This window comes from Pangasianodon hypophthalmus, chromosome 16 (genome assembly GCF_027358585.1).
Source record: "Pangasianodon hypophthalmus isolate fPanHyp1 chromosome 16, fPanHyp1.pri, whole genome shotgun sequence".
NCBI classification, from domain to species: Eukaryota; Metazoa; Chordata; class Actinopteri; order Siluriformes; family Pangasiidae; genus Pangasianodon; species Pangasianodon hypophthalmus.
Genome location: NC_069725.1, coordinates 14,199,011 through 14,216,357, shown reverse-complemented (window position 1 = coordinate 14,216,357; position 17,347 = coordinate 14,199,011). Strand labels below are relative to the sequence as shown.

The 17,347-nt window shown below is 37.3% G+C and overlaps 1 protein-coding gene across 4 annotated transcripts in view; it reads left to right on the top strand.

The window, feature by feature from the left end:
• The window catches only part of sycp2 (synaptonemal complex protein 2), a 29,654-nt gene that overhangs the window by 1,468 nt on the left and 10,839 nt on the right, over positions 1 to 17,347 (top strand). For 3 of the 4 annotated variants that reach the window (XR_008304238.1, XM_053240852.1, XM_053240850.1), the window contains exons 3-28: positions 628 to 765; positions 851 to 2,027; positions 2,129 to 2,153; positions 2,249 to 2,334; positions 2,521 to 2,615; positions 2,706 to 2,740; positions 3,404 to 3,546; positions 5,336 to 5,388; positions 5,510 to 5,555; positions 6,863 to 6,967; positions 7,078 to 7,138; positions 7,326 to 7,474; positions 7,748 to 7,822; positions 9,531 to 9,659; positions 11,003 to 11,108; positions 11,281 to 11,432; positions 11,549 to 11,623; positions 15,210 to 15,276; positions 15,372 to 15,423; positions 15,690 to 15,778; positions 15,949 to 16,208; positions 16,524 to 16,642; positions 16,721 to 16,757; positions 16,886 to 16,974; positions 17,100 to 17,142; positions 17,241 to 17,284. Coding sequence is in view for 3 of the 4 variants with exons in the window: in XM_053240852.1 (XP_053096827.1) it covers positions 1,923 to 2,027; positions 2,129 to 2,153; positions 2,249 to 2,334; positions 2,521 to 2,615; positions 2,706 to 2,740; positions 3,404 to 3,546; positions 5,336 to 5,388; positions 5,510 to 5,555; positions 6,863 to 6,967; positions 7,078 to 7,138; positions 7,326 to 7,474; positions 7,748 to 7,822; positions 9,531 to 9,659; positions 11,003 to 11,108; positions 11,281 to 11,432; positions 11,549 to 11,623; positions 15,210 to 15,276; positions 15,372 to 15,423; positions 15,690 to 15,778; positions 15,949 to 16,208; positions 16,524 to 16,642; positions 16,721 to 16,757; positions 16,886 to 16,974; positions 17,100 to 17,142; positions 17,241 to 17,284 (2,240 nt within the window). In the remaining variant the exon portion in view is untranslated. The remainder of the gene's footprint in view (positions 1 to 627; positions 766 to 850; positions 2,028 to 2,128; positions 2,154 to 2,248; positions 2,335 to 2,520; positions 2,616 to 2,705; positions 2,741 to 3,403; positions 3,547 to 5,335; positions 5,389 to 5,509; positions 5,556 to 6,862; positions 6,968 to 7,077; positions 7,139 to 7,325; positions 7,475 to 7,747; positions 7,823 to 9,530; positions 9,660 to 11,002; positions 11,109 to 11,280; positions 11,433 to 11,548; positions 11,624 to 15,209; positions 15,277 to 15,371; positions 15,424 to 15,689; positions 15,779 to 15,948; positions 16,209 to 16,523; positions 16,643 to 16,720; positions 16,758 to 16,885; positions 16,975 to 17,099; positions 17,143 to 17,240; positions 17,285 to 17,347) is intronic. The other variant, XM_053240851.1, reaches the window with a different exon arrangement.

Here is a 17,347-nt window from a genome sequence, read left to right as displayed (position 1 = left end):
TGACGAAGGTACAACAAAAGGTTGCAGCCATAACATTTCAGTTTTACCAAACATTTCGCTCAGAACAAAAGTACTTACAAAAGTACATTATTGCCTTTAAACAACATAACACAAATATAACAACACAAATACTGATTTGCTTGAATAGACTTTATTCATTAAAAAGATTTTATTATTATTACTAATAATATTAAAAAAGACTCAGAGGTGCCAACATAAATAACTTCAAGTCTGAGAAAATAAAATAAATAAAATACTCCAGATGGGTACAGATAGTAAAAAATACAATAATAATATATAAATAAAATAATACCTGCAGGCAGGATCTGTTAGGCTTTGTTCAGAAGTGGATCAGAATGGGTTTAAAACCGTTTTGCACACACACCTAGTGTGAAGTACAGGGAAACCTCACAATAACTTCTGTTTCTAACAAAATATGTTAACTCACAGATTCAAAAACATCCAAATGGTTGTTGGCAACTTGTAAGAGAAACAGACCCACAAACATCTTCCATCTTTCAGATATCAGTCTTGCTGTCAATAGTCTTCTCCATCATTTTCAACTCATCATTTTTTGTACATATGAATGCATACAAATGTATAAACTTTATAAACATGTGCATTCAGGTGGAGGAACTGGTAGACCAGGCTTTGAAACACAACTTCAGGGCTTTGGAGGAGTTTTTACTAAATGAGACCAGAGAAGGGGTTACTTCAAAATGCTCCAAACAGTTCATCTCAAAACTGGACAAACTAATTAACAGGGTGGGTAACTGAGTTTCAGCTCTTCTGTTTGTATGTTTTATCACAAAATATTATATTTCATATTAAAGATTTATGCTATATGTAGGAACTGGACCAGCAGAATGTGAAAAATGCTTCTGTGGTATTTACCATCCTTCACAAATTGGGGAACACACTGATCTTTCCAGGGGGTGGAGGTATATCACTAATGGTGTCACAAGGACTTGTGAAAAAGATAAGTATACATTATTGCTATGTCATATTTGGGCTGCACAAAAAAATTGCAATAAAATCGCTATATTGATTCTCATTTGACTGCAATTCAATTTAAGAACATCATCAATTCTGCAGTCTTCGCGTTTGGGCACAGAGCCACTATTGCCCCTTATTTTTTGTGACCGATGGCCATTCATATTCTACCACTTGATCTTCTGCACACACCTAAAGCACGCTAGTCTTGTGTCTGGTGGAACTGAAAAGAGGAGGAGAAAAAGTTTGGAAAGCTAAGCCGTTAGTCAACCAAACGCCCGTTTGCAGTAAAATTAAACAGAAAAATTCGTCCAGTCCAGCTAACAGATATGTAATAATGTGTCCTGAATATAAAATTCCCAGTTATTAAACAAAATGACTGAATGACATTGATGAATGAATGGGGCAAGGAGTCATCGCTGTCATTGTTTCTGTGTGACCTAGAGTGTGTTTATCAAGACTGATTTTCACCCACAACTGGCCTGTGAATTGCTAGAGAAACACTGCCATCACTGTTTAGCCAGCCATTAATACTGCTTTCTAGAGTCCTCTTAACTTTGAAAGGACACACTGGACTCATGACTAATATGATTAAAGTTTTATACTAATTAGCAGTTATTTGGGTGAGGATATAAGCTGTTGCAGTGTAAATGTGCCAGCATTTCAATAACTTAAATTGCAATCATTAGGAAAGTGTAGCTGTCACAGTCTACTACAGCAGTTGTTCTGGCGCAGTGTAAGGAGTGTATATAATAATAAACGTATATGGTGTTCCCGACAAAATTGGTGTGTTGAAGCATTATGAGAATCGTGATATCAGTTCAAAACAAAAACATGATGATTCCCATTTAATCAAAAACTGTGAAGCCCTATTTCTCATCATGCAGTTTAGAGCAGTTTAATTATGACTTGAAACTCTTTATGTTTACATGGTACAGTGGTTTGAGAAAGCCAGAAAGTTATGGGTTGAAGCTGGACCGACGAGGAACGAGCTGCTTGTAAACTTAGCTGAAGACTTCTTTGACGCATTGATGGTGAGCGAAAGTGTAGCTACTGCTGAACTAATTACTTAGACAAGCAGTGCTTAAACTAGACAGAATGACTATCCTTCCCAATTTCTTGTGTGCTCCTTTAGGTCATTCATGAAAGTTGTAAAGAGGGTAAGTTCGTTTCTTTTTAAATCAGTCTTTATGTATATTGAAGAAAACCCACTTTAAAACATTGAAGACTTATATTGTTTAATGTGTTTTGCAAGGTACTTACCAAGTAACAGAATCCCTGCTCCATCACATTGGCAAGTTGGCCTCTGATCCCCAGATTAACATTCTAATCCAAAAAGAGGTAAGTCATACAATTCATTATTTTAGAAAGTTGCATACTACACTGTCACACTGTAAATTGTGGTAACCCTTCAACGCTTGTCACCGGAGATAAATTGCAGATTTTATACCCTGATGCTCTGTCTAAGAATAATTCAATCAGTGCTTACAACGGGGATATTTATTTATTTATTTATTTTGATGACAGGCGGTGAGGAAACTGAATATGATATTAGGAATGATCCCGTTAGAACTGAAGAAAGAGAAAAAGATCTTGTCATCACAAGAGGCATCAAGTGTCATGTACAGAAGTGTTTAACATATTTAAATATATTCTGATTCTAAAATCACGTTTTACGTGTGTTAATAAATACGTATTTTTTTTGCCTACAGGAATGAATTGGCTAGTCGAATCCTCAAAGGAGGAGGTCAGTGATTATTGATAAATGCATTATTAATATACCATTGAGGCCAAAGGTTTACATAGACCTAGGCTAAAGATATTCAATTTCGGTTTTTCACAACTCCACACATTTCATGTTAACGTACATTTCTTTTGGTAAGTTAATTAGGACATCTACTTAGTTTAGATAAGAGGTATTTTTAAAACAGTTGATTAAAGACAGATTTATTTCAGCTTTAATTCACTATATCAGAAATGGAGATGGTCATAAGTTTACATACACCTGGCTACCTTTTTAAACAGTCTGGAGGATTCCAGAAATTGATGTAACGACCTTTCGTCCAGAAATTGATGTAACGAAGCTTTCGATTGGCCAATTGTCATAACTCTGGAAGCTTAAGGTAGTTTTGAACGTTTTTGCAGTATAGATTTAGTTTTGCAGTATTATACCACCTTAATTTTTTTTTTCCCTTAAGCGTTTGCTATTCACTGGGGTCGAAATATGTGGTGACACATACGCCAAATTTCCTTAGTCATTCCTCAATATGGGGAGGCATAGAGAATACACAAATGAAATTTATACATGAAATATACATACCTATATGCTCAGGAAACGTTATAATAAATGTTTACTAATTAATGTTTATAAAATTAAAATGTTTTAATGTGTATGCCTGGTGCTGTGTAGATTATGATCTCCAGGTGGCTTTGATGGAGGCTCTGTGTAGAATGACTTCCCGTGCCCAGCGGAGGGAGCTGGCTGATCAGTGGTTCAGCATGGAGTTTGTTGCCTCTGCATTCACCAAGATTCAGGACTCAGAGTTTGAGACTGTGAGTGATCACGTGCTAATGAAACTCTTATTATTATTATTATTATTATTATTATTATTTTTAACATTTACAAGGAAGGACTTGGATAGTGAGATACTGATCTAACTGTTGACATAAAACTAAAATGAACTGCAATTATCAGATTCATTCATTCATTCATTCTTTCATTCATCATGATTTCATTTATCAGCGCTTCCTACTGTACATGATCTACAAGCCAGTATAATTGTTTAAATGGGAACTTCTGATATCTGAGCTTCTTAAATGTATTAATCAAATAAATAAATGAACTTAATTAATTAACTCTAGCTACAGACACCCCAGATAAACTAATATGATAGTTGGGATGTACAGTTGAGGCCAAATGTTTACATACACCTAGACTAAAATCATTCAATCATTCAATCCCACACAATTTTTCTTACCATACAATTCCTAAGTCAATTAAGGGGTATCTACTTTATTTCCATAAGAGGTCATTTCAAAATAATATTTAAGAGACAGGTTTATTTCAGCTTTTATTTATTTCACCTTTGGGATAGTGTTGTTCAGATTAAAACAACACTTTTTTCACCCTTTTTTCCTCCAAACATAGTGCTGGCCAAACAGTTCAGTTTTTGTCCTCCAAAAGTCTAGGTTGTCACCCTAGTGATCACCTGCGAACTTCAGTCTGGCTTTTTTATGCCCTCTTGGAGTTGGGGCTTCTTCCTTGCATGACAGCCTTTCAGGCCATGGTAATGTAGGACTCTCTTAATGGTGGATCTACATATTTGCTACTTGATGCCTCCAACTCCTTCACCAGTTCCTTTGTTGTTGTCTTGGGGTTCAGTTAAACCTTTCGGACCAGAGTTTGTTCATCCTTGTGAGTTAATTTGCACCTACATTTGCATACAATTGTTTGTACAGATGGTTATGGTATGCTCCTAAGGAGGAACCAAACTTCTGGAGATCCACATCTTTTTTTCCCTTTTTTTTTTTTTTCTCTAACTGTTTTAAAATTACCTCTGAAGAAGATGCCCTAATTGATTTGCCAAAAGAAATGTATGGTAACATCAAATGTGTGCAATGTCTTGGGCCTATGTGTATGTAAACTTCTGGCCACCAGTGTACTGACAGGCTCTGACAGTAGTTCCAGGTGTAACATAAATTATAGGAATATATTAATGCCATAGTTTTTTTTCCCCATTAACTTCAAGAGAGGGAATGTAGGAGAGACTTAGTTTGCAGTTTGATTGCAGTGAGAAAGCAATTCAATCTTGACTGGACCCAAATACAGGAAGTGAACCAAACATGGTGTGTATTTCGGGTTGCAGACGACATTTTTTTCTCCTAAAATGAGCTGCGAGGTGCAAACTGACCAAGGGCAGAGCCAAGGACTGCAGAAATGTGTGTTCTGGACATTTGGGCTGATGAACAAAAAGAGAAAATAAATGATGGATGTGATACACAAACTGTTTTAAACTAATCATTTCTATAATTATCCAGCAATATATTAAGTAGTGCTCCGTGTTCTGGGCTCAGGTGAGTTTTAAGATTTCTACACACACTTGGCAAAGGTTTGTTTACTTTTTTCCATCATCGTATTTCTGACCAGTGAATGAAGGAGTTTTGTGCCTGTGTTTTCAACCCTGCACACCCCTCAGCCAACGTTTTTGCTGTTTGGTTTGTTTCATTATGTGCAATGAAAAAAACAAAAAACAAATTGTAAAAGTATTGATTTCGATGTGATTCTGACTCAGAAGCTGAGTGGGATCAAAGCATACCTAATTGATTGTGCTCTTTTTCCCAGGATTGCCGAAAATTTTTAAATCTAGTAAATGGAATGCAAGGTGATGATCGAAGGTACTTGTTTTTTTTTTTTTTTTTTTTTTTTTTTTTGTGACAGTTTCTATTTCCTTAATCCTTTTAGTAATCGTATCATACCAGTGGACTTATTAATATTGGAATGTTTTTCTTTTTATAGTGTGTACTCCTATCCTTGTTTGGAGGTGTTTCTGGACAAGCATGTGGTAGGTATTCATTAACCCTTTAAGGAGTAATTAGGGCCCTATTATTTCCGTGATGTGGGGAACATGGAAGAAATTGAGACATAAAAACTGATTTCAAATATATACAAAGACATTTGCGGAATTTAGAGATCTGGGGCAGATTGTTACATTTCTTAACATATTACATAAGTATTTTGACTAATTTGTTATCATACCATCCATATATGTTTACATCAGATGTTCTTTTAGTGATCTCTATTAGCACAAAGCTTGTCAGGCTTCTTTGTGTACATATGTTTACATCACGGGGTGCAGGGCGTCCAGGCCCCGCCACATCAGTAAAGGCACATGGACTGGTGCAGAAGCTGTAACGCTGCTGCTGACCCAATCCATTTGTCAGAGTCGCACTCTCTTGTTCCTTTACTTATGAGTAAGATTCTAATTTCTCCACCATGGGCAAGGTCTTCCCTTTCTGAGCATCTCAGTCTTTTGGTAGAGGACCATGGCCTTGAATTGGAGGTGCTGATTTTCATCCTAGCTTATTCACACTCAGAGGCAAAACATTTGAGTGCATGTTGCAGATCCACTGCATATGGTGTCAAGAGAACATCATCATCTGCTATTAACAGATGGCGTGCCAGCGAAGTGACATACACGCTCCCAAACGAGTTTGACTTGTAAGGGTCTAGTCTGTCAATCCATTGTATGCCTGCTGCATGACTAGCATTGCACCTGACCCCACCCTTCATCTCTCAGGTGGCGTAACCACAAGATGGCTCCATGTTGCCATTTCAAAGTGAGCCCGACTGCGTTACATGGATGCGTTACAAGGATGATCATGCGGACACCACCCCTAGGCCTTGTTCCAGGGGTGGAACCCAGTAACCTTAATCCATGCAGGGTACACTTAGTCATGTGATGTATAAAGTGACATTTCAACTTTCTGGCAGTGAAAATCTGTTAATTTCAGACAATATAATTTTTTTTATTGGTAATTTTCAAATTATTAGTACTGGCTGCGTCGCATCCTTAAATCTATAGCATAGGCCTACACTTATACTATTGAAACCACACAGACAGTGTCATATCAGGAAGACCCCCTAGATGGCGCTGTATTACATGTCACATCAGTCTGCATACAGTGCTGCCAAGATACTGTAGTAGTCGGGTGATACAGAGGGCAAATATAGTGTAGATTGTGCATGGGATTTCACAGAATAAACATAATCTGAAACATAATCTATTTGTCTGCTTTAAATTTGTCATAAAACAACTTCATGTCTTCAATTTCCCACCCAGGCTTTAAAAACATTGTATTGTTCTTACAGTTGCTCATGCCTGTGGATGAGAACCTTCATGAGTTCTGGATTGACTTCAATCTAGGAAGCCAGAGCATCTCCTTCTATTTCTGTCTTACTGATGATGAGGCAAAGGTATTTGTTCTAGGATTTGTTCTTGTTCTGGGACTTTTCAGTCATTTCACATTGATTTCTAAACCTAGAACCTAGAAGAGTTATTTTTCTAATCACTTATTTTCCCGCAGGAGAGCCAGTGGGACACTCTATGCATAACAGAAAATGAAGTCCACAGTTACACAGTGGAAGGTAAAATAAATGACACAAATTATACAAGTCTAGTCAACCTCATGTTCTGGATAAACATATTTCAGATTGACCATGCATATTTTAATGAAGTTGTTTTCATAGTTGATTTGAATCTGATGTGCTTAAAGGCTACAGGCCTGTCCAGCAGAGAGAATAAATACTACTGTGTCTGTCTTTGCATTCCCAGAGGAGAAAGGTGTAAAAGTGCTGCAGCTGGTTCTAACTGAGCCAGTGTGTCTGAGCAGTATTGAGGGCACCAGACTCACCATCCACTTCAGTTCCTCCTTAGACATCCTCAAGGCCACCAGGAAAGTCTATGGAGAAACCAAGAATAAAGTGAGTTGTGCGTTTGCTGTTTGTTTTAATACTTACCAATTGATTTGGGGCTTCTGAGTACAAACAATGGCTGAACCAGAGCAGTGTGTACATTTTAGAAGGCTGGTTAACTCATGCGAAAGGAAAACAAAATATAAATAATTTAATTGAAAACCATCAGGATTTAACTATAAAGTTGTTGATATCGCAGACCTTTTGTAATTGTATCACTGCAAAAATATACTGTATACTGATTTGAACTAAAAACAAGTTTTTCAATTTGTTGCATTTCAGAAGTTTATTGGAAAGACCACCACATCTGTGGTAAAAACCACTGTTCAAATAATTCTGGATGAAGGAGGTTCACAGGTGAGGAAAATAGGAGTGTGCTAAAATGGTTTCTTTAAGTAATAATTTGGCTGAGCATGCCGCATGTACAAATATTGTGATTATTCCACAAGGTACAAAGTATGGCTGTTTTATGCGGTCCCAAAGATTGCGTGGTTCTGACACTGTTTATTCATTGTATTATACAATTATTTTATCCAACATTTAAATACTTAAAAATTTAGATTATGTAAAGGTTGGCAGGGTTAGTACAGGTCCTTGTAGTGCTTAAAAGTTAGTTTAGCATTTTGAAATTAAAGGCATGGAATACCTGGGAAACCAGCATTTTTGTTCAAAAGTGCTTGAAATGAAAAGCAAATATGAATTCTTATTTTACATCATTTTACCTGTGTGCAGCTTTTAATACTCAATAAACTTTAATGACAACACAACCTATTTCTGTCTGTTCTGATAGCAACAGTCATGGTCAAACCAGCACAATCCTTGTATAACTGGCTGATTTAGGGTTTCCAGGTCTTACAGGCAAAATGTCATTATGCTTCAGACTACAGCTTTTAACACGGAGTTGTTTAGCCTGAGACGTCTGGGAAGTGAAGCTGTGATCCGGATGTCCTAAATAGCAGATGTCAGACTCAAACCCCACAGACCATATATGGCCCGCTGTCTCATTTCATTCAGCACTTGCAATATTTGAAATAATATTACCATATACAATATACTACTCAATATTCTCACACTAGATAAATAATGTCTAGAAATGGCAGCAGACTCATAGCATAGCAACCTCAAATGCTTTTGCACGTGACACTGGACAGCGGGCGTTCTTGCATCTCAGTGTTGAAACGTACTGTAGGTACACCTACCTGCTGCGTTTGACACAAGTGAGACCTGGGTGTAAAATTATTGAGAAATGTGTTGGGTGTTAGTCTTTAGTGTGATTAACTCCAAATCACAAAATGTATCACCCAGTGTAGACACCTACAAAAAATAAATGTTGATGGAGTGCAAAGATAAGCAAGATGGGAGATAAGGACATGTACATATGTTTGATATTTGGAAAGCAGAAATATATTTAAGAATAATTAAACCGTATAATAAATGTTATCATCTAATACTGCATACAGGTTCTGTTAGTTTGTCTTTTTCATAGAAATGTCCTGTTGTACTTTCATAGCTGGTCTTTGATGTTAATTGGTAGAATAGATAATAATACATTACAAAAGATTAATAGCCACAGTTCATGGCCCTTCAGAGGCTCACAAAAATGTTGATATGGATTGGGCATATTTTGAGTTTGACACCCTGTCTTAAAATGTACACTCTAGGGCGCAATAGGGCGTCATGCACGCTTATAGCGTTATGCACTCTTTCTCCAAACTTAACTGATGCTCACTTCATTCATCTTCAGCTGTTATTTGTATTTTCTCTTATGTGTTGTTTATATGTACATACATTTTGTTTAAATAAATTTTTAATAAAGTGCTATTTATGTTGTATAAGTCCTTGAAAATCAAATTTTGGTGCTTAAAAAAGTCATTCAAAGTTTTTGATTTTAACTAAGTGATGTTTGTATGAACCCAGAGTTGGTAAAAGTTCACCTTCCAGACTACGATAAACCGCTCTTAGGCAATAATTCTCTAAATAAAACCACATTTTACATCCAAACACAATTAATGAAGATGTTAAACGGGGGGTTTTATTGACTGCTGGATTTATGTCATGTAAGCAGGTTCTTTTTCCTGAGAGTCAGGGCTCCTCTCAGCGCATGGAAAAAAATGTGCCTTCTTCAGTGAGGAGTGACACCCACTGTCAGTCGCTGACATCCAATGAGAGAGATGCCCAGCACAACAACCAGCAGGCAATAATATTTTAATTATTATCATTATCATGACATGCAGAATGTACAACTTTTTTACAACCTTTGATATAAAATGTAGCATTGTTTTAATGTATTGTTTGTTCTCTCCGGTATATTAGTTTATATTGCTCTTATTAAGAAAACTATTATGGCACCCCTTTGTATATTTGTTTGTCTGTACAAATATTTAATTTATCTACAAATCTTAGTAAGTAAGCAGATTGTGTGTGTGTGTGTGTGTGTGTGTGTGTGTGTGTGTGTGTATATGTATGAATGTACACCATGCACTCACACAAACACGCACACACACACACACAGACACACACACACACACACACATATATATATATATATATATATATATATTTGCACACACACTCACCATCTACTTTAATAGGAACACCCACACACCTGCTCATTCATGCATATTCAGTCAGCCAATCATGTGGCAGCACCACAATGCATAAAATCATGCATATACAGGTCAAGAGCTTCAGCTAATGTTCAAATCAAACAAAAAATTGTGATCTCTGTGACTTTAACCACGGCATGGTTGTTGCGGCCAGATGGGCTGACCTCCTGGGAATTGCACACAACAGTCTCTAGAGTTTACACACAATAGTGCAAAAAAAAAAAAAAAAACATCCTGTGAGCGGAAGGTCTGCAGGCTAAAACACGTTGCTGATGAGAGAGATCATAGGAGAATGACCAGACTGGTATGAGCTGACAGGAAGGATAGAGTAACTCAAATACACACTCTTTACAACCGTGGTGAGCAGAAAAGCATCTCAGAGTGCACAACACATCAGACCTTGAGGATGGGCTACAGCAGGAGAAGACCACATGAGGTTCCTCTCCTGTCAGAACTTTTCCTCTCCTCTCCTGGGGTTCGAATCCTGCTTTCGCCCTGTGTGCGCAGAATTTGCATGTTCTCTCCGTGCTTCGGGGGATTAATCCAGGTACTCCAGTTTCCTCCCCAGTCCAAAGACATGCCAAAGAAATTGCCAAAGAGATTGGCATCTCTAAATTGTCTGTGCATGGGTGTGTGTGTGCACGATTGTGCCCTGTGATGGAATGGCACCTCGTCTAGGGTGTCCCCCCGCCTTGTGCCCTGAGACCCCTGGGATAGGCTCCAGTCTCCCCGTGACTCTGTGTAGGATAAGCAGTACAGAAAATGGATGCATGGATATTCCTATCCTATTTTAGTCATTTTAATGATTTAGTTTCAGTGTTTTTTGTTAGTGTAAATGATTTTACTGACACTTTTCATTCAAAAAAAGTGTTTATAATGCTCGTACTTTTACAGATGTTTGGTCTCTTTTTATTGCTGTTATTTTTTTCAGATGATAACCCCGTTAAGGAGTAAGGTGTCAGAGTCATGTATGTATGTCTCCGGCAGCGCAGGCCGTAAACTTGGCAGAAGCCCCTTCAGCTGCGTGTTGCCTGCATGTAAGCCAAACTGTACATTTGTATATTGTTTTAGTGCAAATAATGCAACCATAAAGTATTTCTCTCTTTCGTGTCTCATCATAGTTTCACCATTTGCAGCAAACAGTGTAGAAAGTATATAAAGTAAAAGTTTTTACTTTTTTGCTCTCTGTCCTATGGTGTTTCACCATAGCTGCCCCAGGGAAGGCAAAGGTGAAACCAGCTCTAGAGATGGTAGCCTCCTCAGAGAAGAGGAAAACATTTGAATTGAAAGAGATCTTAACTGCCAAATTACCTCGCGGTGTGAAGTCAGTTAGTGTTGAAAAGGAAAGTGCAAGAAAACAGGTCTGTAGTATTTAACAATGTACTGTCCCCTAAAAGGTACAATGTACTGTCCCCTAAAACTTCTTTAGTACTTATGAGTTGTGTGTCTGAGTCTATGTATGTCTGTCTGTAAATAGTCAGGTCCAGCTCTACAGAGCCTGGATATACAACAGGGCCAGGAAGATCGACAAGTGATGGAAAAATACCGCCGGGTAAGTTACGATACAGTCAGGTTCATAAATATTTGGACATTGACAAAGTTGTTATTTTAGCTGTCTACCACAGTATATTGGAGTTCAATTCAGTTAAATTTTATTTGTATAGTGCTTTTATTTGAAACGAAACCATGACAATGGACATTGTCACAAAGCAGCTTTACAGAAATATATAAATTCCAGGAATAAATTTAAAATTTATAAATTTATCCCTAATGAGAAACCGAGAGGTGACGGTGGCAAGGAAAAATGACCTTAGAGGACATGAGGAAGAAACCTTGAGAGGAACTAGATTGAAAAAGGAACCCATCCTCCTCTGGGTGACACTGGATAGTGTGATTATAAATAGTTTATCTTCTGCAGTCCCCAATGAAACTATTGGAACGGCAAGGCCATAGACTGAAGACATTTTGGGTTGAGATCAGAAGATGAATATGAGAAGAGAGTTTAAAATTTCAGCTTTTTTTCCATGTTAAATGACACAAAACATAGCACATCTTGTATCAGACCACCCAATTTGTAGGCGAGCAAAAATATTGAAAAGTGACTGACTTGTGTTTCTTGTTACCCAGGTGTGTCTTGTTAGATTGATTGTTTAAAGAATAAAAAGCTCTGAACATCTACTCTTAGCTTTAGCCTTCAGTTTCACCTGTAAAGACTTCATTTGTTGTTAAAAAGCCAACATACTAATATTAATAAGTATAAGCCAAAAAGCAAGCCATTTTGAAGCTGAGAAAAGAGGCAAAATCTATCCAAGGAATTGCACAAACATTGGGCATAGCCAACACAACAATTTAGAATGTCCTGAAAAAGAAAGCAACCACTGGTGTACTGAGAAACAGACACCAAATAGGTCTGCCAAGGAAAACAGAACAGAAACATTCTGAGCGCTGTGAAGAAAAACCCAAAAACAACAGTCACTGACATCACCAACAACCTCCACAGGGCAGAGATGAAGGTATCACAATCCACCCATTCACCACTCATCAGCAGTAAGAATCGGAAAGCCAGATTGAAATTCGCAAAGAAGTACAGAGATGAGACACAAAAGTGCTGGAACCAAGATTAACCAAAGTGATGTAAAGGCCAAATGCAGAATGAATTAAAAAGTTTACAGGAACATTCTATCTGCGAATTTACAGAGAAATACATCCAAATTAATCAGGATGAACTTTATACTGCGGCAATACATGATCCAAAACACACTGCTAACTCAACAAACAACTTTATCGGGGGGAAAAAAAGTGGAAGGTTTTAGACTGGCCAAGTCAATCACCAGACCTTAACCCAATTGAGCAGCATTGCACCTCCTGAAAAGGAGACTGAAGCGAGAAACCCCCCCATAACAAAAAGCATCACAAAAAAGAAGCAACCAGCAATTTGGTGATATCAGTGAGTCACAGGCTTGATGCAGTTATTGCAAGCAAGGTATATGCAACCAAATATTAAGTGCTATTTAATTTACTTCAAGATTTATCTGTTCCTATACTTTTGCTTGCCTAAAAATTGGGTGGTCTGATACAAACGGTTCTATGTTTTATGTTGTTTAACACATCTAGATACTGGGAAATAAAAGCTGAAATCCTAAACTCTCATTTCCTATCCATCTTTTGATCTCAAACCCAGATGTCTTTGGTGTATAGCACAAACAATGAATTGGCCTTGCTGTTCCAATAGTTTTGGAGGGGACTGTGTAACTGTATACTATATAGTCAAAAAGCACAATTATGTAAACAGGAGCTTATCAGAGTCATTACTGAATTCATTATGAGTTTAAGTTGAAGTCTATTGTCTATCCAAGGAAGAACACCCACAGCCATTATGGTTGCTATCTGGTACCATCCACTGTAATCTCATGGTGATCTTTAGGCTGTCCATGTGGGCCATCCTGAGTTAACGAAATTAATACATTTTTGAGTGGTCTGTTTTAAGATGCATGTGTTACTGTTATACCAGGGTGCTAGTTTTTTCTCTTTAATTATTTTTCTTTTAAGTGGAGCTACATTATCTAGAGAGTTGAGAAATGTTGACTCTAAGCATTCAGTTGCCTGCTCAAGTTCTGTGGGGTCAGACAGTGATCTAATAAAAGTTGATAGTGTCAAAGTTCATTTGAGAGATTATTGATAAAACTATGTGCAGTAGCTGACGTGAATGTACGTTTGACTTGGTAGCATGGCAAAGTGCATATATTATGACTAAGACACATTTTAAATGAGATGAGGTTATGATCTGTGATAGCTTCAATTTACAGCTTGAGACATAAACAATACCAGATGCTGGGTTCCTTCCCTGGTGATGCTCTGCTCATTCCACCTGTCTTCAGCTCCTGCTTATTGTTGTGGAGATTTGTCTTCAGTTTTGCCTTCAACAAGTGAAATGCATGCTCAATTGGATTTAGGTCTGGGGTTTGACTTGGCCATTGCTTGACATTTCACTTGTTTGCCTTAAAAGCCTTGGATTGCTTTCAAAGTATATTTCAGGTCAGTGTGAAGCACTGTCTAATGTGTTTTGAAGCATTTGGCTGAATCTGAGCAAATTATGTAGCCCTATACACTTCAGAAGTCATCCTGCTGCCTTTGTCTGCAGTCACATCATCAATAAATACAAGGGAGCCAGGTCCACTGGTAGCCCATGCCATAAGATGAGGTGGTATGCTGTGGATCATGAGCAAGTGCTTCCCTTCTTCATACTCTTGTTTTCTTCATCATTCTGTTACAAGTTGATCTGTGCCTCCTCTGTCCATAAGATGTTGTTCCAAAATGATACTGGCTCTTTTTAAAATTTTTGGCAAACTTGAATGTGTTTTTAAGGCTTACCAGTGGTTTACATCTTGTGGTAAACCCTCTGTATTTACTCTGGTGAAGGCTTCTCTTGATTGTTGACTTTGACACAGACACACCAACCTCTTGGAGGGTCTTCTTGATCTAGCCAACTGTTGTGAAGGGCTTTATCTTCACCATCCACCACAGTTGTTTCCCGTGGTCTTCTGGGTCTTTTGGTGTTCCTGGGCTCACCAATGCGTTCTTTCTTTTTAAGAATATACCAGATAGTTGATTTTGCCAGACTTTGCCAGAGTTTTTGCTACCTCTGATGGGTATGTTTTGATTTTTCAGCTTAATGATGGCTTGCTTCACTGCCATATTGAGAGTTAATAGCAACAGATTCCAAATACAAATGCCACAATCAACTCTAGACCTTTTATTTGCTTACTTGTAAGTGATATAATGAGGTAGGAACATACACCTGGCCATGAAACACCAGAGCAGCTAGTTGTTCAGATACTTTTGGTCCCATAAAAAGGGGAGGACTGCATGTAAAAAGTGCTGTAATTCTTACACCATTTACTCGATTTGGATGTAAATACCCACAAATTAAAGCTGAAAGTCTGCATTTTGAAATCATATTCAATATTTAATTTCAACTCATATATAATGCGATAGACAGCTAAAATAACAATAACTTAGTCAATGTCCAAATAGTTATGAACCTGACTGTATTTTCAGTACAGTACTCTCCTGTTTTTTCTCTCTGTCTATCTGTTGTATCACTTTTCAGCCCTTAACGTAATGTACTGTCTATGTAGCACATTCCTATAGAGAAGGTAGTGGAAATGGTGCAAACTGACCAAGAGCTGCAGGAAGAGCCTTTGGGTATAGTTATGCTGTCTGTTCACTGTTAAGGATTTATTATGTCTAATAACCTGTAGACTATTTTAATTTTTTTTTTTTTATTTGTTTTATAAAAGATAACAGTATAGTACTAGACTCCCAGCCAGCTGTGTGGAGAGAAACCTCTATGTAAGTGATTTTTTTTTTTTTTTTTTATTCTTTTGCAAAATAATGATAATCACAAAATAACAGGGACATTTGATCAGTGTGTACAATGTGCATTATATATGTATTGTTAAAATATACTAGCCTTTTTGATTTGAGAAATGTAATATTCTTGTGCATGTGCATTCAGTACTGTATGACTTTGTTTCATTCACATTTCAGTGCTCTCTGTCAGTGTACTAGACACGAGTACATGTGAATATTGATTTTATGTTTTATTCCACTGCCAGATTACCAAGTCCCAACTGCCTTAAAAAGAGAATTTCTGTGTCTGGGTCATTATTCCCATGTCATGAACCTTCACATCAGTCCAAATCAGGTGACAGTGGTGTCTTGAGACAGAAAAGCTTAGCTCAAATCCTCTTTAGTTCAGTTGCATCAGTCCTCAAGTAGCAGTACCAGAACAATCTTAGTGGGGTTACAGTGTCAGAGACCATTCAGTAATCATACAGCACATCATTTCTTGCTCTGCATCTGTCTCTTCTCCAGAGCCTCCACAGCAGCCATTGTCAGCCCAGAGCAGCTCTGGAGGACTGAGCCACAAACAGCTTCATGCTCAGCTCACTCAAAGACTGCAGCAGGTGCTGAGAGAGCGTGAGCAGCAGGAGCAAAACCCATCGGAGCTTAGTGATGCTGGTAAAGATGCTGGAGTTGTGAAAAAGCCACTGAGACCAACTCAAACTAAACTCGGTACAGCTGAACAGAGTGGATGGGCTAAGGGCAATGGGGCTGACAAGAGCAACAATACGGTGAGAACCTCGCAGTATTTTGTGGTAATAAAAACATCATCAGCACAAAAAATAGGCCTAATGTTTCTTGTGAATATAAAAAAAAATTATAAAAATTTAACAAACAATTTTAAATAGGGGGCTAATATGATTATGTACAGTGAAATAATTGTGCTAAAGTTACTGCTGTTTTTAAATATGAAATAAATATTTTTTGTACTTGTACAACCCTTGTAGACACATCAGGACATCCTCCAGAATGTAAAGGAGTTTATTGAGTCTGCATGAATGAGATTTGATAGAGATAACTATTGACTTTTTTGTTTTTTTTTAAAGAAGACAAAGAAAGCAGCCGAGAGCATGGTGAAGCAGATAAATAGCCATTATAATCGCACTGCCTTTAGTACAACAGCACAGGAACATGACTCCCGGTTTAACTTTGTGCACACTAACAGGTACAATAGACACATTATATTATTTTTTAACTTAAGCCATCTATTACTTATTTAGTCTGTTTCTGCTTTCTTTGGTAGATACATTTTCAACAAGAGTTGGTGTCCAAATTCAGTTGTAAGTTTTCTCAAAATTATACTGGTTTATCTTGATGATTAAAATATTGACCAAACAAGAAAGTTTCCTTTTTTATGTTTTTATTTTTTTACATACTTATCACTCCAGATGTATTTGTCTTGTTCCAGGCCAAGATCTCTGCTAATACACCTGGCCTTCTGAAGTCATCTTCAGAAGGCCATGCGTATCAATCTATGAAGCCATCAAATCAGAATAAGTACTATTTTAAAATTAAATCTTGGGAAATTAGATAGGAATTTGAAATATTTTGAAATACTAATAGGGATCATTATCTATAGGTGTTTCTGTATTGTTGTATTGATGTGTGACTGTTGTTCCCAGGGACATTTATGCATTCAGTCTGGATGTGCCAGAGCTCAGTGAGGTAAAAGCTTTGTTCTTTTTAGTTACATATGTATTATGTAATATATTCTGTAGCATTGTTTTGTGTTGTTCATGTTCATTCAATCTGTTGCTTCCTAGAAAAAAAAAAGAAGGTCTTCTGAAATGTCTGGAATGGAAAGCAGGTAATTAACCCTCTGATGTCTGAATCAAGCTTTGTTGTGAACATAGTTTTCTAAAGGTGAATG